The following is a 24003-nucleotide window of genomic DNA, read 5'->3' on the forward strand; positions in this document are numbered from 1 at the left end:
TATTCATAAAGAAGAAATAAATAATGTATTGATAAGGAGAGGGAGGTAGAGAGACCTTTTCACAACATAACTAGGATTTCGAGGAGAAAAAAACATACACATATTAAGGGGGCTTTACACTTTTTGATATTTTTTCCCCAGAAAAAATAATAAAAAAAAAGAGTTGAAAAAATTAACAAAAAGAGATTGAAACTCAAAAAGAAAAAAAAAACAATGTATTTGATAAGGAGAGGAAGAAGGCCATAACTGGCCTGTCGAGGAGAAAACATTAAATATTAAGGGAGCATCACACTATATGATATATTTTCCCCCCAAAAAATAATAAAAAATGATTTGGAAAAAATATTTTTTTTTTAAAAATCCACGTTGGTGAAAATTTTGAAAAAATATTTTTTAAAGAAGTTAACGTTTGTGAATATTTTGAAAACTATTTTTTTAAAGAATCCCCGTTGGTGACTACTTTGAATAAATATTTTTTTAAAAATCCGCGAATACTTCGAAAAAAATATTTTTAAAAAATCCACGTTGGTCAATACTTTGAAAAAAAATTTTAAGTCCACGTTGGTGAAAATTTTGAACAAAATATTTTTTAAAGAAGTCCACGTTGGTTAATATTTTGAAAATTATTTTTTTTTTTAAAGAATCCACGTTGTTGAATATTTGGAAAATAATTATTTTTTTTTTAAATCCTCGTTGGTGATTACTTTGAAAAAATATTTTTTAAAAAATCCGCGGTAGTGAATACTTTGAAAAAATATTTTTTAAAGAAGTCCACGTTGGTGAATATTTTAAAAAAAATATTTTTTAAAGAAGTCAACGTTTGTGAATATTTTGAAAATTATTTTTTTAAAAAATGCACGTGGGTAAATATTTTGAAAATAAATATTTTTTAAAAAATCCCCGTTGGTGATTACCTTGAATAAATATTTTTTTTTAAAATCCCCGTTGGTGATTCCCTTGAATAAATATTTTTTTTAAAAAATCCACGTTGGTCAATATTTTGGAAAAATATTTTTTACAGAATCCACGTGGGTGAATATTTTGAAAATAATTTTTTTTTTAAATCCCCGTTGGTGATTACTCTGAGTAAATATTTTTTAAAAAATCCGCGGTAGTGAATACTTTGAATAAAATAATTTGAAAAAAATCCACGTTGGTCAATACTTTGAAAAAATACTATTTTTTTAAAAAAAAGTCCACGTTGGTTATTATTTTGAAAAAAAAAAATTTTAAAGAATCCACGTGGGTGAATATTTTAAAAATAAATATTTTTTAAAAAATCCCCGTTGGTGAATTCTTTGATTTTTTTTAAAGTCAACGTTGGTAAATATTTTGGAAAAAGATTTATAAAAAAATTCGCTTTAGAGAATATTTTGAAAATAAATATTTTCTTTTTTGAATTTTCGTTGGTGAATACTTTAAAAAAAAATTTCAAAAAAAAACCACGTTGATAAATATTTTTTAAAAAGTGCACGTTGCTTGGAACTTAAAAAAAATATTTTTTCTACATTCACGTTTTTGCTCTACCAAATCGTGGATTTAAATTTTTTTTTTTTTCAAAATATTCTCCAACTTCACCGTTTATATTTGCCTTTTAAGCGGAATATACAAAGATGTTCAATTTTATATCGAATTTATGCAGGAACAAAAAATAGTTTTACAAATTGACATTGAGGCCAAGATTACTGGACGGATTAAAAATTATTTTATTATTATTATTATTATTATTTTTTTTTTTTTTTTGAAAAAAATTAAAGCGTAATGTTTAAATACAAACAGTTTTTCCCAAAATCCAAAAAAAAAAAATCCATAACATAAATATTTTGAAAAAAATCATTTTTTTTTTAAATTACTCATAAAAAAGGTGAATTAATTTCAAAATAAAAATCCTTTTACTGATGATGATATGGAATTAATTGCCCCCAACAGACGTGACATCAGAACTGATATATGTATGTTTATGGCTGGCAATTAATTGATTAAAAAAAAAAAAACACACACAAAACGTAGTAACTAATTTGCCATGTTAACATTTCAAATTTAAATTGTTTCAAATTAAACAGAAAATAACGATAAAAAATTATCTACACCTGGAATTCCATAGAACTCTTAAAGCTGGGCAAAAAAATAAAATTCCCATCAAAATAAAAACTTTGTCACAGTCATCATCAGCAACAGAAACAAAAAAACACAACCTTCTATGACTACCGAAAATTAGCTAAACGTTGACTTATTATTTCTGAAGTATTTCGAGGGGCAGGAGGAACCCCCACCCCCTCCTCCATTGTTTTTCTTGAAATGTGTTAAAATTACATATTGACAGTAAATATGTAGAGATGAGAAAAAAAAACACACACTAAATGTCCCCAAAGTGTTAAATATCTCATGGATTCATAGAAATTCTCAGTGTGGCGGGGGAGGAGGAGAAGGAGGTGGAGTTTTAGGCCAGACAATGGATTTTGTTCACTGATGAAGCCATGAACCCTCTACATACATATGAAAAAAAATATCCCATCAAAATCGCTTTTAGAGCGCAAGAATATGGGCAAACATATTTCGAAATAGTTTTTCTGGAATTTTTTCTTTGTGATATCCATATGAATAGGTTATATTGAGTTAACATAACTGACCTTGGTTATCGAAAATTCTCACAGTGATGTCCGGAACTCCAACGTACAGCATTGATAACAATTGACGTTTAATTATAGACATCAGGCAGCTGTGGGACAATTTGGTGTGGTGTCAAAATGGGAGGCCTAAACATTTTACGAAAGACTTAAGAAACAAACTTGAAAAGCCTCTTTAAGAGAGTGAGAGAGAGAGACTGACAGACACGGATAGAGAATTTTAATTTAGTTTTATAAACATATTTTTTTAAATATTCAGCAACGCGGATTTAAAAAAACATATATTTTTTTAAAGAAATCAAAAACGTGGATTTTTTAAATATTTTTTTTTAATAAAATCAACAACGATGATTTTTTTAAAACAATATATATTTTTTTTATATACCACGACGGGGATTTCTCAAAAATATTTTTTCAACAACGTGGATTTTTATAAAAATATTTTTTCAAAATATTCACCAACGTGGATTTTTTAAAAAATATATTTTTTTTTAAATATTCAACAGCGTGGACTTTTTTAAAAAATATTGAAATTTTTACAAAAATAAATTTTCAAAATATTCATCAAGGTGAATTTTTTAAAAAAAATATTTTTTCAATTTATTCACCAAAGTGGATTTTTTAAAAAAATGTTTTTGCAATTTATTCACCAACGTGGATTTTTTAAAAAAATATTTTTTTAAAATATTCACCAACGTGGATTTTAAAAAAAATATTTTTGCAATTTATTCACCAACGTGGATTTTTTAAAAACTTTTTTCAATTTATTCACCAACTTGGATTTTTTAAAAAATATTTTTCCAATTTATTCACCAACGTGGATTTTTAAAAAAAATATTTTTTTAATTTATTCACCAACGTGGATTTTAAAAAAAAAATATTTTTTTAATTTATTCACCAACGTGGATTTAAAAAAAAAATATATTTTTTAATTTATTCACCAACGTGGATTTTTTAAAAAATTATTTTTCCAAATTATTCACCAACGTGGATTTTTGAAAAAAAAAATATTTTTGCAAATTATTCACAAACGTGGATTTTTGAAAAAAAAAAAAATATTTTTCCAAATTATTCACCAACGTGGATTTTTGAAAAAAAAAAATATTTTTCCAAATATTTTTTGCAGTTTATTCACCAACGTAAATTTCTTAAAAAATATTTTTTCTATTTATTCACCAACGTGGATTTTTTAAAAAAATATTTTTTTCAATTTATTCACCAACGTAAATTTCTTAAAAAAAATTTTTCTATTTATTCACCAACGTGGATTTTTTAAAAAATATTTTCAAAAGGACTCAACAACGTGGATTTTTTAAAGAAATATATGCTAAAGAACTCATCAACGTGAATTTTTTATGAAAATATTTTCAAAATATTCACCAATGAGGATTTAAAAAAAAAATTGTTAAAATGTTCACCAATGAGGATTTTTAAAAATATTTTTTTTTAATAATTCAACAAATTGAATTTTTTATAATATTTCTTTAAAATATTCAACAACGTGGATTTTTATAAAAATATCTTTTCAATGTCTTCAACAATGGCGATTTCTTAAGAACTCAACAACGTGGATTATGAAAACAAAATATTTTTTAAAGAATTGAACAACGAATTAATATTTGTTTGAAGTTACGAAAGTTTTAAAATTTCTTAATACAGACAGAGCTTTTTTCTTTGGAGAAAATTCAATGGGTATTTATTAGCCGATTTGAACCATTGAGAACATATTGGAAAGGTAACTTAACCGGCTTTTGAAATGTCAAAAGACTATTAAAAAGTCTTTCTAGGAACTTAGTAAAAAATTTGAAAACAAATTAACATTTTTTAAAGATACTAACGTTTTTGAATTTCTTAATACAGTAGACGTGTTTTTCGTTAAGGGAAAGTTTTCCAGGTAATTATTAATCGAATTAACCCATTGGGCCCTCGACGGAAAGGCGACATAGCCAGCTTTTGAAATGTCAAGTGATATTCTTTATTAGAACTTTACAAAAAATCCTCAAACCAATTAGCATTTTTTTAATGTTACTAAATTTCTTGAATTTCTTAATTCAGAAAACGTCTTTTTCGTTTAGGGAAACTTTTCTGGGTATTTATAAGCCTATTCAAGCCATAAATGGCTTAATGGAGAGTTGATATAACTAGCTTTTGATATGTCAAGTGATATTCGACAGATCCTCATAGGAACTTTGCAAAAAATCCACAAACAATTTACCATTTTTTAAAGATACAAACGTTTTTGAATTTCTTAATACAGTAGAGGTGTTTTTCGTTTAGGGATACTTTTTTGTGTATTTATTAACCGATCAAAGACATTTAGGGCTTAATGGAAAGGTGATATAACTAGCTTTTGATATGTCAAATGATATTCGACAAGTCCTAATAGGAACTTTGCAAAAAATCGTCAAACAAATTAACATTTTTTAAAGATACTAATGTTTTTGAATTTCTTAATACAGTAGGGGTGTTTTTCGTTTAGGGAAACTTTTCCAGGTATTTATTAACCGATCAAAGACATTTAGGGCTTAATGGAAAGGCGATATAACTAGCTTTTGATATGTCAAATGATATTCGACAAGTCCTAATAGGAACTTTTCAAAAAATCGTCAAACAAATTGACATTTATTTAATGTTACGAAAGTACTTGCACTTTTTAGTACAGAAAAGTGAATTTTTGTTTAGAAAAACATTTCTAGGAATTTATTAGCCGATTTAACTCATTAAGGGCTTTATGGAAAGGTATCTTAACCAGCTTTTGAAATGTCAAGAGACTATTGAAAAGTTTTCGTAGAAACTATTCCCAAAATCCTCAAACAAATTAACATTTATTTAAAGTTAATAAAGATCATGAATTTCTAAGTACAGAAAAGTGAATTTTCGTTTAAGAAAACTTTTCTAGGTATTTATTTACCGATTCAAGGGCTTAATGGAAAGCCAACAGGGTGAGCTTTCAAAAAAAACAAAATATATTTTAAAATAATAAATCACATTGCAACAAACCGCTTTGAAACCAATTACTATTTTCTTCAAAATACTGCAATGCATTTTTATCATAACCCAACTTTATGAATTATATTTTTTGAGAGGGTAGGAGGGAGAGGTTGTGAGGAGATCTTCCCGCCAAACCCTTGGGGGTCTACTTGACTAACATTTCAGGGAATATGGGGAATCATATATACAATTTTCTTTTTATAATTTACAAAAAAATGTTTTTTTGTTTCTCTGAATTTTAATTTGTTTAACAAATAGAAAATACCTACTTATTTACATACAAATATAAAAAAAAAAAACATTTTTTTTTTTGGAAAAATTAAGTACTTTAATTATATTTCAAAATCATTTCACAATAATCATTATGGACATATATAAAAAAATATATGTAAATTTAGATGGTATTTCGTAAGCCTTTTATTATCAAACTTTGCAAAGGGGAAGCAAGGGTTATCAGGGCTTTAAGAGGAACCTTGGAATAAACTTTTTTAGTATTTCAATTAATCAAAATTTTACTTTACAACTTCCCGAAAGAAGAAATCTTCTGGCTAGAGGTATCTAAACAGTTTTTCTTTGATAGTGAGAGGCTTACATGGTTGGTTGTACAATTTTGTTTTGTTTCTTTTTCTTTTTCTTATAAATATTCTCAATACATTTACATACATACAAACAATTATTTATAAATAAAAATATATAATTAAAATTTCTTTCATTTTTTATTTTATTTTATTATTATTATTTTTTTTAAATACAAATATTTCTTTTCAAAATGAAACCTAACCTACAAACTTTTATTTCAGGCACTTTTATGTTCTTCTTTTTTTTTGTTTTCTTATTAAGAGATGATTTTGTCGTTTGTTGTTATTTTTTTTTTTTCTTCCACAAATTGGGAATTCTGAAATGTTTCGTTACAAAGAAAATTTACAATATTTTAGAACGCATTGTTTCCTTTTCTTGATTTTTTTTTTCACTAACCTAAAATCTTATTTCTAAACAATAATAAAATTGTCATAACAAGGACTCATTATCGCCGTCCGCATCCTGCATCCTGTCCTTATCTACTAAGCCTTTTCTTCTTGTACTAATACCAGTAGTAGTAGCTGTATTAACATAATCTAAATATCACGCCAGGCGACAAGCATTGGCATATTCCACAGCATCATGAAGGGTGGGGAAAATTTCAAATGGGCCCTCGCCCAGCACCATACTATGGACCAGACAATCATACACCCGATCGGTGGGCGTAGCCATGTAGGTGCACACGCCACGTTTTTCCAAATCGTTTTTAACATCCGACAGCGTCCGACAACCGGCCACATCGATGTGACCCAACATACTGAAATCCAATATCAAATAACGGAACGAGGAATTCAATTGGCTTAGGGAATTGAGGCCACCATTTGCCGCTGCTGCTCCTGCTGTTGCAGAGCCATTTTGTGACAACGGCATATAGGAGGCTCGGCGGGCCTTATCACCATCCAAGCCCAGGGCTTTGTTCAGGGCCTTACGGAAATACATGGAGGTGGCAAAATTCAATGAACCAGCATAACGGAATATCTTTGTTTCGGGCACCTCAAAGGCATTGCGATGATGATTCATATCCACATAGACAGCTGAGGCTTCGGGTATATAGCCCAGCAGGCAAGAATAGGGTTTGAGGCCCTTGATGTACAGCGAGAGGAGGGAGATACAGACACCAATAAGGAGGCTAAAAAGGAAAGAGACAAATTAGTGACATTTAGAAAAAAGGGATACTTAAAAAAAATTTTTTCCAAACAAACAAACTATTTGAATTAAAAAAAAATATTTAAAAAAAAGTTTAAAAAAATTAAAAAAAATATTTTTCAAAGTTTTCATCAACGTGGATTAAAAAAAAATCAAAAAAAATTTTTTTTCAAAACAAAAAATAGTTTTCAAAAAAAAAATTCAAAAAAAAATATTTTTCAAAAAAAAAATTGTTTTTCAAAGTTTATACCAAAGTGGTTGTTTAAAATAATATTTTTTAAAAAAATTTCCCAACTTGGATTTAAAAAAAAATATATTTTTTCAAAGTGGATTTAAAAAAAATATATTTTTTAAAAGTATTAACTAACGTGGATTAAAAAAATACATTTTTTCAAAGTGGAGTTTAAAAAAAGTATATATTTTCAAATTTAAAAAAAAAATATATATTTTTTCAAAAAACAAATATATATTTTTTCAAAACATTCACCAACGAGGATTAAAAAAAATATTTTTTTAATTTATTCGCCAACGTGGATTTTTAAAAAAATATTTTTTTCAATTTATTCACTAACGTGGATTTTTTAAAATATATTTTTTTAATTTATTCGCCAACGTGGACTTTTAAAAATATATATTTTCAATTTATTCGCCAACGTGGATTTTTAAAAAATATTTTTTCAAAACATTCACCAACGTGGATTTTTAAAAAATATTTTTTCAATTTATTCGCCAACGTGGATTTTTAAAAAATATTTTTTCAAAACATTCACCAACGTGGATTTTTAAAAAAATATTTTTTCAACTTATTCGCCAACGTGGATTTTTAAAAAAATATTTTTTCAATTTATTCGCCAACATGGATTTTTAAAAAAATATTTTTTTCAATTTACTCGCCAACGTGGATTTTTAAAAAAATATTTTTTCAATTTATTCGCCAACGTGGATTTTTAAAAAAATATTTTTTCAATTTATTCGCCAACGTGGATTTTTAAAAAAAATATATTTTTTCAATATATTCGCCAACGTGGATTCTTAAAAAAATATTTTTTCAATTTATTCGCCAACGTGGATTTTAAAAAAAAAATATTTTTTCAATTTATTCGCCAACGTGGATTTTAAAAAAAAATATTTTTTCAATTTATTCGCCAACGTGGATTTCTAAAAAAATATGTTTTTCAATTTATTCGCCAACGTGGATTTTTAAAAAAATATTTTTTCAATTTATTAGCCAACGTGGATTTTTAAAAAAATATTTTTCAATTTACTCGCCAACGTGGATTTTTAAAAAAAATATTTTTTCAATTTATTCGCCAACGTGGATTTAAAAAAAATATTTTTTCAATTTATTCGCCAACATGGATTTTTAAAAAAATATTTTTTCAATTTATTCGCCAACGTGGATTTTTAAAAAAATATTTTTTCAATTTATTCGCCAACGTGGATTTTTAAAAAAATATTTTTTTAATTTATTCGCCAACGTGGATTTTTAAGAAAAATATTTTTTTCAATTTATTCGCCAACGTGGATTTTAAAAAAATATTTTTTCAATTTATTCGCCAACGTGGATTTTTAAAAAAATATTTTTTCAATTTATTCGCCAACGTGGATTTAAAAAAAAAATATTTTTTCAATTTATTCGCCAACGTGGATTTAAAAAAAAAATATTTTTTTCAATTTACTCGCCAACGTGGATTTTTAAAAAAAATTTTTTTCAATTTATTCGCCAACAGGGATTTTTAAAAAAAAATTTTTTCAATTTATTCGCCAACATGGATTTTTTCAAAAAAAATATTTTTTCAATTTATTCGCCAACGTGGATTTCTAAAAATATTTTTTCAAAACATTCACCAACGTGGATTTTTAAAAAAATATTTTTCAATTTATTCGCCAACGTGGATTTTTAAAAAAAATATTTTTTCAAAATAATCACCAACGAGGATTTTTTAAAAAATATTTTTTTTTAAATATTCACCAAGGCGGATATTTAAAAAAATATTTTTTCAATTTATTCGCCAACGTGGATTTTTAACAAAATATTTTTTCAATTTATTCGCCAACGTGGATTTAAAAAAAAAAATTTTTTTCAATTTATTCGCCAACATGGATTTTTAAAAAAATATTTTTTCAATTTATTCGCCAACGTGGATTTAAAAAAAAATATTTTTTCAATTTATTCGCCAACATGGATTTTTAAAAAAATATTTTTTCAATTTATTCGCCAACGTGGATTTTTAAAAAAATATTTTTTCAATTTATTCGCCAACGTGGATTTTTAAAAAAATATTTTTTCAATTTATTCGCCAACGTGGATTTTTAAAAAAATATTTTTTCAATTTACTCGCCAACGTGGATTTTAAAAAAAAATATTTTTTCAATTTATTCGCCAACATGTATTTTTAAAAAAATATTTTTTCAATTTATTCGCCAACGTGGATTTTTAAAAAAATATTTTTTCAATTTATTCGCCAACGTGGATTTTTAAAAAAATATATATTTTTTCAAAGTTTTCACCAACGTGGATGTTAAAAAAAAATATTTTTTAAAAGTGGATTTTAAAAAAGTGGATCTAAAAAAATATATTTTTTTCAAAGTATTCACCAACGTGGATTTAAAAAAACATGTTTTTTCAAAAAAAAAAATTTTGAAGGCATTCACCAACGTGGATTTTTAAAAAAAAATAAATTTTTACAAAAAAAAAATGTTATTTTCAAAAAAATTATTTTTTCAAATTTTTCACCAACGTGGATGTTTAAAAACATATTTTTTATATGTATTCGCCAACGTGGATTTTTGAAAAACTATATTTTTTCAAAAAAAATATTTTTTTCAAAGTGGATCACCAACGTGGATTAAAAAAAATATATTTAAAAAAAAAATGTGGATGTTTAAAAAAATATTTTTTAAAAGTATTTGCCAACGAGGATTTTTAAAAAAATATACTTTTCTAAAAAAAAATATTTCTTCAAAGTGGATTTAAAAAAAAATATAATTTTCTCAAAGTATTCACCAATGTGGATTTAAAAAAATATATTTAAAAAAAAAAATATTTTTTAAAATTATTCACCAACGTGGATTTTTAAAAAAATATGTTTTTTTTGAAGCTTTCACCAACGTGGATGTTTAAGAAAATATTTTTTAAAAGTATTTGCCAACGTGGATTTAAAAAAAAATATTTTTTCTTAAAACATTTTTTTGAAAGTATTCACCAACGTGGATTTTTTAAAAAAATATGTTTTCACAAAAAAAAAATTTTTGAAAGTATTCACCAACGTGGATTTAAAAAAATAAATTTTTACAAAAAAAATATTTTTTCAAAAAAGAAAATATTTAAAAAATGGTTTTTTCAAAAAAATATTTTTTCACAAAAAATATTTTTTCAAAGTATTCACCAATGTGGCTTTTAAAAATATACTGGGTGATATCAAAAACTACAACAAACTTCATACTGCTGTTATTTCTAAGCCACTCAGTTGGCACTAAAAAATACCAAAGTGTCGATCACTTCAACCAAGTGCTTCGCCGGAAATGGGCCAAAATACCGCAGAGCAACATTCTGGCAGCGTGTGACCGTTTCATTGGTTGTTTGAAGGCCATAATTCGTGCCAAAGATGACCAATTCGAAGAAATCTAAGTTTATTCTAAAATTTGATGCTATTTCCGACATTTTTTGCTTTCATTCAATCAAATTAAAAAAAAAAAATTAAAAATTATGGCTGTGTTTTTTTTTTTTTTTTTTTCAAAGTATTTGCCAACGTGGATTTTTTTAAAAATATTTTTTAAAATACTCGGCAAACGTGAATTTAAAAAAATATTTTTTTTTTCAAAACAAATTTTTTTTTTTTCAAAACAAATTTTTTTAAAAAAAAATATTTTTTTTAAAATATTCACCAACGAGGATTTTGGAAAAATATTTCCTAGCTCTTCCCACTCACCCAATATCAATGTCAATTAGCACCACACACAAAAATGTTGAAATCCATGTCAAAAGTTCCAGTTTGCCCTGTTTGGAGAATTTCTTCAGTTCGCCGGCCTGCATAAACATGGGTTTCAGGGCAACGATGATGACACCAGCCAGGACACACTGCAATAAAATAACAATTATGAAAAGAGAACCATCTTCACCCCATATCCCACTTCCCCTACTTACCCTGGGTAAAAAGCTGAAAAATGGGCCAGCCCAAAACAGCGTACACAAAATGATACCAGCCGACACCAGCGAAGCCAGCTGGCTAGCACCTCCTGTCTGCTCTTGAATTAAAGATCTCGACAACGAACAGGCCAGAGGTATGCATTGAAAGAAACCACCCACAATATTGCCTATACCCATGGCAAACAGTTCCTGATTTGGTCGCACCTCGTACGAGTGTTTCTTGGCAAATGTCAGGCCCAGTGACATGACAATCGAATACGTTACAATGGAAATGGCAATGGAGTCCACAAATAGATGTGGCACCAGATCCATGCGAGGTAATACTGGCATTGGCAAACCCACGGGAATATCACCCACTGGCTTGATGTTATATTTCACCTGGACATCGACGAGCATTGATATCACAGTACCACCAATGACGGCAATCAATTCGGCTGGCAAGGGGAAGCGACAACGTTTCCGCAACCATGGTTTCACCACTTCATTACATATCGTCATGAAGACCATTATGCCAAGGCAAAAGATCAACGCAGCCACATTTGTCCGAGGCAAGGCCTTACAGAGATCAATCAGAGTGTAGATGATTTTAAAGGCACCCTTATGCCGAGGAACTGATACCCCAAAGACATCCTTCAATTGACTTGTCACCACATGACATGCAGCACCGGTGGTAAAACCATTTACCAGGGGATCACTCAGCAGTGAGGATAGGGTACCGAGCCGCAGGAAACCCATGGCAAGCTGGAAAGGGAGATAAATGGAGAATATTAATAGTGTTGTATGTTTTTCGAGGATGTCTTCAAATGAAAATTTAAGTCGTCCAGGAAAGCGCTTTAGTGTCGTCTAGAAATGCGGTGGTCTTGACTTAGAATGTGTCTTAAAGGCCTTTCAGATAAAAAAAACCAAGAGTGGTTCTTGGACCCTTTTGAAGGTCTTTCATTGTGATTCCTTAAAAGTCTGACTTATACTCCCAAAAAATGTCAAGGCCATTCAAAATTACGCTTTTAGGATCGTCCTAATAGTCGATTTCGCGGTCGTACAGAAGGACTACTTTAGTATCGGCTGTAAAGACCTCTTCAAGCTTGCCTGGGAAGCCCAGAAATAAGATGTCAATAGTGTCTAGAAACCCCATTTTCCGTGGCCTAGAAGTTTGAGTTGAAATGGCCCAGAAGGGCAAGTTGATCGGCATCCTAGAACACGACTTTCAATTAAAGCAGAGAAAACGACTTTGAAGCTTCAGAAAATAATATCTTTAGAAATGTCCACGAAGACTATTCCATCTCGTCTGGGATGCCAACCTGGAGGTTGGGATGCTTAGAAAACCCATTTTTCCATAGCCTGGAAATGTGAAATTGAAATAACCCAGAAAAACAAGTTTAACGGCATCCTGGATGAAGACTTTCAGGTAAATCTAAAAACGCCTTAGCTTCAGGAAATGTCTCTTTTAAGATGTCTAGGAAGACAGGTTGCAGGTTGCCAAAGAAGAAGCATTTTACGGATGCTTAGAAAACCCATTTCCCCATAGCCTGGAAATGTGACTTTAAATGGCCAAGCAATGGCCAAATTCAGAGGCATCGTGGTAGACAATTTACAGGCAGACCAGAAAAAGGTTTTAAGTTGTCCGGAAAGACATTGGAAAAATGTTCGGGAAGACAATTTCAATATCGCTTAAGGAGATGATTTTAAGCTAACCCAAAACTGCCATTAAAAAGTCGTCTGTAAAGAGAACTTCAGGTTCGGCTAAAGTAATCCAGTCGCCAAGATGAACGAGCTTTGGTCTTAAAAAAATCGACATTAAAATCGTTCTCTATGCCAACCTGTAGGTATGTCACGAGGATAATTAAGGAAAGATTAAAAAATGATGAATGACATCTTCCGCAAAGATAAATCAAGGATCTTCCACTTAGGCGGCATTAGGTTCCACCAAAAAAGGTTTTTGTGGCCCAGAAAAAAAGGCTCATTAAGAAGACTTTAGGATGATCGGAAAAGACTTTTTCCAAAAGATTCGGAAAGCCAATTTCAAAGTCGCTCAGAGAGAATTACATCAAACTCAATTAAAATCAGGTAAAGCTTCATCCTAAAAATCGACTTAAAGGCCATCCTGAGAAATGATTTGGATATCGCCCTTGAAGATAACCTCAAGACCATCCTGGAAAATAAATTTCAATGTCGCTCAGAGAGATGACCTGACCAAAAAGCGATTTATACCTATCCAAAAAGCCATCCTGAAGGATATATCAAGGGCATCCAGAAGAATTTTAAGATCACCCATACAATGAACTCAAAGTCTTCCAGAAAGGCACCATTTGAGTCGGCCAAAAAGACATTTAAGATGTGGCCCAAAAAGCCTGATTTAAGGTCGACTAGCAAAATTCAATTAAGGTCCTCTATGAGGTTCCAAAAAGAGGACTTAAAGATACCCCAAAAATGAGTTTAACGTCCTCCAGAATTATAGACAAATGGATGTGGCGGAATATTACTTCAAGAACTGCCTGTAAGGGGCAAATGAAAGGGCATCCGAAAGAATTTTAAGATCGTTCAAAAAAATTAACTGAAAGTCTTCCCGAAAGGCACCATTTGAGTCGGCCAAAAAGGCAAAATTAATGTCGGCCAAAAAGCCATCCTGAAGGATAAATCAAGGGCATCCAGAAGAATTTTAAGATCGCTCATAAAAAGAGCTGAAAGTCTTTCAGAAAAATAGCATTTAAGTCGGGCAAAAATACAAATTTGATGTCGCTCAAAAAACCTGCTTTAAGGTCGCCTAACAAAATTCAATTAAGGTCCTCTATAAGGGTCCAAAAAGACGACTTAAAGATACCCTAAAAAATGAGATTAACGTCCTCTAGAATAATTGACAAATGGATGTAGCGGAATATTACTTCAAGAACTGCCTGTAAGGGGCAAATGAAAGGGCATCCGAAAGAATTTTAAGATCGTTCAAAAAAATTAACTGAAAGTCTTCCCGAAAGGCAGCATTTGAATCTGTCAAGAGGTAAATTTCATCGGTCAAGAGGCAAATTAAAGGTCTTTCCGATAGATTTTAATACCGCCCAAAAAGTGAATTGAAAGTCGTTCAAAAAAGCAATATTTAAATGGTCCAATAAAAGACAAATATCAATCCGTCCAGAAATTCTATCCTTAAAGACAAACTCGAAAATTCTCCAAAATAAGTGGTAGGATGGTCAGACAAATTGTCTCAAGACTATTCAGACCATTCATTAAAGTCCTGCTAGAAAGCACGATGTTTCCATTGCCCGCAGACAAGTTCCATGCGGCCTAGAAAGACGACTTAAAGGTGGACTAACAAAAAGGCCTTAAGGTTCTCCCTAAGGATCCTGAAAATGATTTTAAGCCGTCCAAAAAGTGTGTTTAAGGTCTTCAAGTCTGAAAGACAAATGAAGGTACAGAAAAAGAACTTTACGACCATCCAGGAAGATAAATTGAAGGTCTTTCAGGAAGATTATAAACTGTGCAAAAAATGAATTGAAAATCCTGGATGGTCCTTAAAGTCTAGGAAGATGACTTAAAGACGTCCTAAAGATAAGCCATCCAGAAAAAATTTTAAGGCCATCCTAAAAGTGAACTGCAAATTTCCTAGAAAGGTGCCATAAAGGTCGCTTACAAAGATTATTTCCCTACCGCCCAGAAAGACACTTAAATGACGCCTTACAAAATGATTTTAAAGTCCTAAAAATTAACTGAATATTTCCTAGAAGGGTGGCATTGAGGTCGCCTACAAAGATTATTTCCATATCGACCAGAAAGACACTTAAAAGACGCCTTACAAAATGATTTTAAATTCCTCCAGAATAACAGGCAAATGGATGTCCAGATAAAATAATTCAAGAGCATCCAGGGAGATACATAAATGGTCTCCCAGGAAAAAAATAAAACCGTCCAAAAAACGAATTTGGAGGACTTTCAGAAAGGCGATATTGAGGTAGTCGAAAAAGACAAATTTGATGTCGTCCAAAATGATTTTAAGGTCACCCAGATCGGCCCCATTGCGATATAGAATAGTGACTTCAAGGTCGCACAGAAAGACACTTAAGGACTCCTTACAAATTGATTTTAAAGTGCTCCTGAATAACAGGATAACAAATGGATGTCCAAAAGGAAAATTACTTCAGGAGTATCCAGAGAGATACAAAAATGGTCTCCCAGAAAAAAAAATAAAACCGTCCAAAAAACGAATTTGGAAGACTTTCAGAAAGTCGACATTGAGGTAATCGAAAAAGACAAACTTGATGTCGTCCAAAAAAACTCAAGGTCACCCAGATCGATTCCATTGCGATATAGAATATTGACTTGAAGGTCCTGAAAGAATATCAAAAAATTGCCTTCACAAATGACTTTTAGTTTCTACTGAAAGCTAAGTCTAAGGCCAAAACGAAAATAAAAACCTCGGAAATTCAAGGCATCACAAAAATTTGGTTTGGGGCTTCTCCTTAAAGGCATGGAATGAGACCATGTATTCCAACCCCAATTGCGATATAGAATATCGACTTGAAGGTCCTTTTAGTTTCTACTGATAGCTGAATCTAAGGCCTAGACGAAAAATAACTCCAGGACCCTCCAGAAATCCAAAGCTTCCCAAAAAATTGATTTGGGGCTTCTCCTAAAAGTCATGGAATGAAACCTTGTATTCCAAGCCCAATTGTGATGTAGAATATCGACCTAAAGGTCCTGAAAGAGGGCTTTAAAATGGCTTACACAAATGACTGAGTCGTTATTGAGGTAATCGAAAAAGACAAAATCGACGTCGTCGAAATAAACGACTTAAAGGTCACCCAGATCGGCCCCCTTGCGATATAGAATATTGACTTGAAGGTCCTGAAAGAATATCAAAAAATTGCCTTCGCAAATGACTTGAGAGGCCTACGGAAATATGAATCTAAGGCCTAGACGAAAAATAACCCCATGACCCTCCGGAAATCCAAGGCTGCCCAAAATTTTGGTTTGGGGCTTCTCCTCAAATTCATGGAATTAGACCTTGTATTCCAAGCCCAATTGCGATAAAGAATATCGACTTGAAGATCCTCAAAGAGGCCTTAAAAATGGCCTACAAAAATGACTTCAAGGCCCTACTGAAATATGAATCTGAGGCCTAAGCGAAAAATAACTCCATGAAACTCCAGAAATTCAAGGCTTCCCAAAAATATGCTTTTGGGCTTCTCCTTAAAGTCATGGAATTAGACCTTGTATTCCAAGCCCAATTGCGATAAAGAATATCGACCTGAAGATCCTGAAAGAGGGCTTACAAATGGCCTACATAAATGACTTCAAGGTCCTACTGAAAGCTGAATCTAAGGCCTAAACGAAAAATAAGTCCATGGCCCTCCAGAAATCCAAGGCTTTTCAAAAATATGGTTTGGGGCTTCTCCTTAACGGCATGGAATGAGACCTTGTATTCCAAGCCCAATTGCGATATAGAATATCGACTTGAAAGTCCTAAAAGAGGGCTTAAAAATTGCCTTCACAAATGACTTGAAGGTCCTACTGAAAAATGAATCTAAGGCCTAAACAAAACACAACTCCATGGCCCTCCAGAAATCCTAGGCTTCCCGAAAATCCAAGGCCTCCCAAAAATATGCTCTGGGGCTTCTCCTTAAATTCTCCTTCAATGTCTTGTATTCCTAGCCCAACTCACATGCAGTATGCCCGTGGTAAAGGCCAACGTTGTCACCACCTCCAACGGTGTTATCAAACCCTCTCCTCCCTCCGCCAACTGCTGTTCATCCGAGGCATATGACTGCACCACTTTCAGCGTCATCATACTGGCCACCGCAAATGTTCCAATCGATATATGTTTCGATGTACCCAAGATCATATAGACTAGCGTAGGAAAGATGGCCATATATAAGCCCGAACCCGGTGATACACCGGCCAACAGACCATAGGCCATGCCATGAGGTATATGCATAATGGCAACCGTAAAACCGGCTATAATATCACCAATTAAATCACGTTTTAACGAATATTTCGGTAGCCATTGGACAATGGGGATGATGCCGGCGAACATGGACCAAAAGGACCAATTCTGCCAACATGTCTTCAGCCCATAGGGTATACTTTTATCGCGGGCATTGTAACCGGTTTGTTTGATGACCAACTCATGGGTCATCACATCACGATGGACATCGTATTTGGGTTGGATTTTGGGTTTGCAGGCAGCAGCAGGTCCATTGGGGCTTAAAGGCTTTTTGGCTCTGCAAGAGAGAAAGAGAATATAAATCTGCATAACTAATTTGAAAAACCCCATTTCATACTCACTCAGCATCTCCATTCTCTCCATTCGCTTGATTCGACATTGTATTGATCACCTGGAAGCCGTCTATATCCTCATCGGTGTACTGGAACTTAATCAGGAACGGGTGATTACAAATCACTTTTTGATTGCTTAAAATTCCCTGGGCCTCGTATTGGCTTGAGATTTCATTATAGGTTTTGCCTCTTGATTTTGTTGTTGTACCGCTCTTGTTGTTGCTGTTGGCCTGCTGTTTAATTGTTGTCAGATGCAGGGACGAAGTACCAGCTCCGTGAAATGGACTGCGGGCCGAAGGCGATTGACAATAATAGGCAGCGTATTTGCGTATACGTTTTAAGTCAATACGTTTCTGAAAAAAATATTGAAAAAAAGTTTGGTTAGAATTTTTTAGGAATTTTTATTTTGGCTTAAGGCAAAGAGAACTACCCCTAAGAGGGAGACATGAAGATACTGCTACCCAAAGAATGAAATTGGACCTAAAAATCGTTGTAGATTTTACAAAAATTTCAAGATTATAATTTTTTTTAAAAAACATAGAATGCTATGTTTTTTTTTTTTTGAAAATGCATTCTATGTTTTTATGGGATGCTTTATGAGGCTTTCTATGTTTTCCAAAAGCAAGTTTTCTAGATTTTACAAAAAATATTCGATTATGGCATTCTATGTTCTATAAAAATGCATTCTATGTTTTTATGGAATGCTTTGAAAGGCGTCAAAATACTGCTACCCAAAAGAATGAAATTGGACCTAAAAAACTTAAAGAGATTTCTAGATTTTACAAAAATTTCAAGATTATAATTTTTTCAAAAAACATAGAATGCTGTTTTTTTTTGAAAATGCATTCTATGATTTTATGGGATGCTTTATAAGACTTTCTATGTTTTTCAGAAGCAAGTTTTCTATATTTTATAAAAAAATAATAGATTATGGCATTCTATGTTTTTTTAAAAATTCATTCTATGTTTTTATGGAATACTCTTTATGGCGTGAAAATACTGCTACCCAAAGAATGAAATTGAACCTAAAAATCTTTCTAGATTTTACAAAAATTTCAAGATTATAATTTTTTCAAAAAACTATCCTATGTTTTTTTAGAAAATGCATTCTATGTTTTTATAGGATGATTTATGAGGCTTTCTATGTTTTTCAGAAGCAAGGTTTCAAAATTTTATAAAAATTATGGGATTATGATATTCTATGTTTTTTGAACAATTCGTTGTATGTTTTTCTGGAACGTGTTAAAATACTGCTACCCAATAAATGAAAATTAACCTAAAAAACTTAAAGAGATTTCCAGATTTTACAACAAATTTAAAGATTAAATTTTTTCAAAAAACATAGAATGCTATGTTTTTTTTAGAAAATGCATTCTGTGTTTTTATGGGATGCTTTATGAGGCTTTCTATGTTTTTCAGAAGCAAGGTTTCAAAATTTCATAAAAATTATGGGATTATGACATTCTATGTTTTTTTAAATTCATTCTATGTTTTTATGGGATGCTTTATTTTTTTAGAAAATGCATTCTATGTTTTTATGGGATAGTTTATAAGGCTTTCTATATTGTTCAGAAACATTCTGCGACTAGCAAAAGGCATTTTTAGACAGTCTATGTTTTAGTAAAGGTCTTATAAGACGTTCTATGTTTTCAAAAATACCTTATAATGTCTTCTCAGATACATAGAGATTCGTGTAAGATATTCCGGAATTTTAGAAATTCTATGTTTTATAAAAAATAATTCTATGTTTTATAAAAATTCATTCTATGTTGTAAAAACGCATTCTATATTTCTATACGATGATTCATAATGTTTTCTATGGTTTCCAGAAACATTATATGAGTTGCAGAAAGCCTTCTTAGGCATTCTATGTTTTCAAAAGAACCATATAAAGCCTTTTTAAACTACACAATAAGTTATCTGGGGTATTCTATGTTTATAAATATTCTATGTTTAATAAAAATTCATTCTATGTTTTTATAGGACGATTCATAATGTTTTCTATGTTTTCCAAAAACATTATATGAGTCGCAGAAAACCTTCTTAGGCATTCTATGTTTGAGTAACGGCCTTATAAGGCGTTCTATGTTTTCAAAAGGACCCTATAAAGCCTCTCATAGATATTCTATGTTTTATAAAAACTAATTCTATGTTTTTATAGTATGCTTCAAAAGGCATTCTATGTTGTATGACTGACAGAAAGGCTCCTTAGTCGTTCTATGTTGTATTAAAGGCCTTATATCGCGTTCTATGTTTTCAAGAGGACCCTATAAAGCCTGAAAACTGCCTAAAAAGATATATGGATCGTTCTATGATCATTGACATTCTATGTTTTTTTAAAAACTCATTCTATGTTTTTATAGGATGCTTCATAAGGCATTCTACGTTTTCCGGAATTATTGCAAGACTCACAGAAGAGCTCCTTAGTCGTTCTATGTTTCAGTAAAGGCCTTATAAAGTGTTCTATGTTTTCAAGAGGACCCTATAAATGTTTTATAAAAAATCATTCTATGTTTTTATAGAATGCATCATATAGCGTTCTATGTTTTCCAGAAGCATTCTATGTTTTACAGAAGACGTTCTAGAGCCTTTTTAAGCCGTTCTATGTTTTTAAGATGACCTTTTATCGGGTCATCTGAGACACGTTGAGTCATATGAGACATTCTATGTTTTTAAGAGAACCATATATAGACTTTTAAACTGCGCAGAAAGCTTTGTGGGGCATTCTATGTTTTTTTTTTTAATTTATTCTATGTTTTTATAAAATGTTTCATAAGGCATTCTATGTTTTCCAGAAGCATTCCATGACTCATAGAAGGCTTTCTTAGACGTTCTATGTTTAGAATGCCTTTACAGTTGTACATTTAAAACATAGAATCATTTTAAGGCCCTTTAGGAAATATAGAATTTTTTTTAAGGTATTCGTGAAAACATAGACTCATTTTGAGGTCTTCCATGAAACCTAGAATGTATTTTAGGACTTTCTCTAAAACATAGAATATACTAAACGCTTACTGAAAAAAACATAGAATGAATTTCTATGATTTTTATGACATATAGAATGCATATAGTAGTCCTATCTTTAAAACATAGAATGATTTTGGGGCCCTCTACGAAACATAGAATGTTTTGTAAGCTGTCTTTATGAAGACCAGACCGTATCTGAGAATATCTAAAACATAGAATGACTTCTAAGGACGTGGTGAAAACATAGAACGTATTTTGAAAAACATAGAATGTCTATTAAAATTTTTCTGCTGAACATAGAATGCTTTTTAAGACCGTGGAGAAATATAGAATGTATTTTAAGGACTTTTAAAAAACATAGAATGTATTTTGAGGACCAATCTATTGTAAGGAAACATAGAAGTCGTATATTTAAAACATAGAATGTTTTTTGGGCCACCTATGAAATATAGAATGTTTTGTAAGCTGTCTTAATGAAGACCAGACCGTATATTGGGATATCTAAAAACATAGAATATCTATTAAGGCTTTTTGTGAAACATAGAATGACATTTAAGGTCGTGGTGAAAACATAGAATGTCTTTTAAGGACTTTTAAGATACATAGAATTTTGTTTTGAACTTTTTAGAACATAGAATCTATTTAAGGCAACATAGAAGTCCTATATTTAAAACATAGAATGTTTTTAATGGAACTTTGTGAAGACCGGACCGTATATGAGGATTTGTAAAAACATAGAATAGAATAAAACATAAAATTAAGGTTTTCTGTGAAACATAGAATGCCTTTTATGGCCATCGTGAAAACATAGAATGCCTTTTAAGGACTTTTAAAAAACATAGAATGTGTTTTAAGATCTCTTAAGAAACATAGAATCTATTTAAGGCAACTTAGAAGTCTCACATTTAAAACATAGAATGTTTTGTAAGCTGTCTTTATGAAGACTAGACCGTATCTGAGGATATCAAAAAACATAGAATGTCAATTAATGATTTCTGTGAAACATAGAATGACTTTTAAGGTCGTGGTGAAAACATAGAATGTCTTTTAAGGACTTTTCAGAAACATAGAATGTCTATTAAATTCTGTGAAACATAGAATGCCTTTTAAGGCCGTCGTGAAACATAGAAAGGCTTTTAAGAACTCTTAAAAAACATAGAATAGGTTTAAAGATCTTTTAAGAAACATAGAAACTATTTTAAGAAAACATAGACGTCTTATATTTAAAACATAGAATATTTTCGAGGCCCTCTATGAGGACATCTAAAAACATAGAAAGTCTATTAAGGTTTTCTGTGAAACATAGAATGCCCTTTAAGGCCGTGGTCAAAACATAGAATGTATTTTAAGGACTTCTAAGAAACATAGAATGTCTTTAAAGCATTTTTAAGAAATATAGAATCTATTTTATGAAAACATAGAATGTATAAAACGCCTTCAATAAAATATAGAATATATTTTAAGATTTTTAAGGCCTACATTTAAAACATACAATATTTTTGAGGCAGTTGATGAAACGTGGGAGACCTTTTTTCCCCTACGAAATATAAAAGATGTAGGCCTTCGATAAAACAAAGCATGTTTTTTAAGGACTTTGAAGAAACACAGAATATTTCTTGAGAACTTTTGTGAAACATAGAAAAACATAGAATGCCTAATTTTCCTCAGTGAAATATAGAAGATATAGGTCTTCGATAAAACAAAGCATGTCATTTGAGGACTGTGAAGAAACACCGAATATCTCTTGAGGACTTTTGTGAAACATAGAAAAAACATAGAATGCCGAATTGCCTCTCAAAAAATTAAACATGAAGGCTTTTTCGCAATCATAAATTAAGGACTAAAACTTACAAAAATAATAGACTAATCTGTTTGCAAAATTCTCCTAAAGCATAGCCTACTTTGAGGCGCAAAATTCAGAAAAAACTGTGAACAAAAAAGGTGTAAATATCTCAAAAATGTAAAATATCAAAAACAGATTATTTTACTTGCTCTCCATTAGGTAAACTCACCTCAACTCTCCTCCCTCTCCAACTCTCCCACTCCCACAACACCAGTTAACTGATAAAAAAATGTTAAGGGCAAAGAACCCCTCCATGACATTGAATTGTCAGCGGCAAGTCAATGGAAATGAAGTGGCCAAACCAATTGATAACGAGAAACTATTCTTATCGTAACAACAATTCGGGGGAGAGAGAAAGAGAGTGAGAGAGAAAGAGTGGGAGTTGGAGGTGGAGAAAATTAAAAGTTTTTGTTATTGTTTTGTGTTTTTTTTTTGCTGATTACTTAGTTGACATGTATGTCACATTTTGAAGTTAATCGAAAAATGATAGGATAAGAATGATAGAAACGATAAAACAAAGTAATGAGAAAAACAAAAAGTCAAAATGGGGAATTGAAAATGGTAATTTTTTTGGTGAGAAGGTGTGGAAACTTTTTTGCTTAATTAGCGAAACTATGTGAATTACAAAGGGGGAGGGGGAAAGGCAACTTCGAAAACAAAACACTCCACCTACCCGTTTGGTGTTGTTACGTGGCTTATCCATGCTGGCGTTGTTGTTGTTAATATAATTAATATTATTATTACTGTTATTGTGGTTGATATTCATCGGTAATTATTTGGAAATGAAATTTTATTTGAGAAAATAATTATTAGTATTTTTTTTAGTGGGACAGTGAAAAGAAATAAACAAAAAATCCAAAAAAAATATTAAAATAAATATTTTTTATTATTAAAATTCGTAATAAATATTTTTTATTGTTAAAATTCGTAATAAAAAGTCATAATACATTTTTTTCTTAAATTTTAAGAATTTAAAAATTAGCACTAAATTATTTATTTTTTTCATTTTTTTCCAATGTGGGATAATTGAAAACCCAAATAATGAAGCACAAACTGAAGTGACTCGCTCAATGTCTGAATGGATGAATGGCGAGACTTAAAGCTTTAACATTGATAATAAATTGTTTGTTAAACAAATTCACAAATAAAATGGTGTTTTTTGTTTAATTCTAGGTAATTTTTTGTATTCGAAATAGGTCATTGCAGAGGCGGGCCAGTGAGTCATAACAAGCAAGCGTGACTTATAAAAAAAATCATCAAATTTATTTTTAGAGACAAAACTCTTTTTTTTAAATTAAAAATTTTTTTTTTGGGTACTACCGGACTCAAGATATCGTTTCCCAGGGTAAACTATTTCTAACGAAAAGAAATTTCTGCAGGGTAGGATTTTTTTGAGTAGAAACTTTTTGCAGTTTTTTGGTAACCATTTTCCGAGA

General features: G+C 30.6%; 1 protein-coding gene across 1 annotated transcript; it reads right to left on the reverse strand.

The window, feature by feature from the left end:
• Positions 1–6240: 6240 nt before the first annotated feature.
• Positions 6241–23350, reverse strand: LOC101891440 (solute carrier family 26 member 10). Its single transcript, XM_005176666.4, has 6 exons — positions 23241–23350; positions 17767–18110; positions 17144–17702; positions 11491–12234; positions 11276–11424; positions 6241–7326 (listed from the first exon to the last, which is right to left on the reverse strand). Exons 1-6 carry the CDS (start codon positions 23331–23333, stop codon positions 6741–6743), a joined length of 2475 nt encoding a protein of 824 aa, XP_005176723.3. The 5' UTR covers positions 23334–23350; the 3' UTR covers positions 6241–6740.
• Between the last annotated feature and the right edge of the window lie 653 nt (positions 23351–24003).

The sequence above is a fragment of the Musca domestica genome, unplaced genomic scaffold (assembly GCF_030504385.1).
Source record: "Musca domestica strain aabys unplaced genomic scaffold, Musca_domestica.polishedcontigs.V.1.1 27, whole genome shotgun sequence".
Lineage (NCBI taxonomy): Eukaryota > Metazoa > Arthropoda > Insecta > Diptera > Muscidae > Musca > Musca domestica.

Coding starts and splice junctions, on each gene's coding strand:
- LOC101891440 (XM_005176666.4), bottom strand. CDS start 23,333: ATGAATATCAACCACAATAACAGTAATAATAATATTAATTATATTAAC. Junction 12,235..17,143: donor TTACCACGGGCATACTGCAT/GTGAGTTGGGCT, acceptor CTCCCTTTCCAG/CTTGCCATGGGTTTCCTGCG. Junction 11,425..11,490: donor TTTTCAGCTTTTTACCCAGG/GTAAGTAGGGGA, acceptor ATTTTATTGCAG/TGTGTCCTGGCTGGTGTCAT.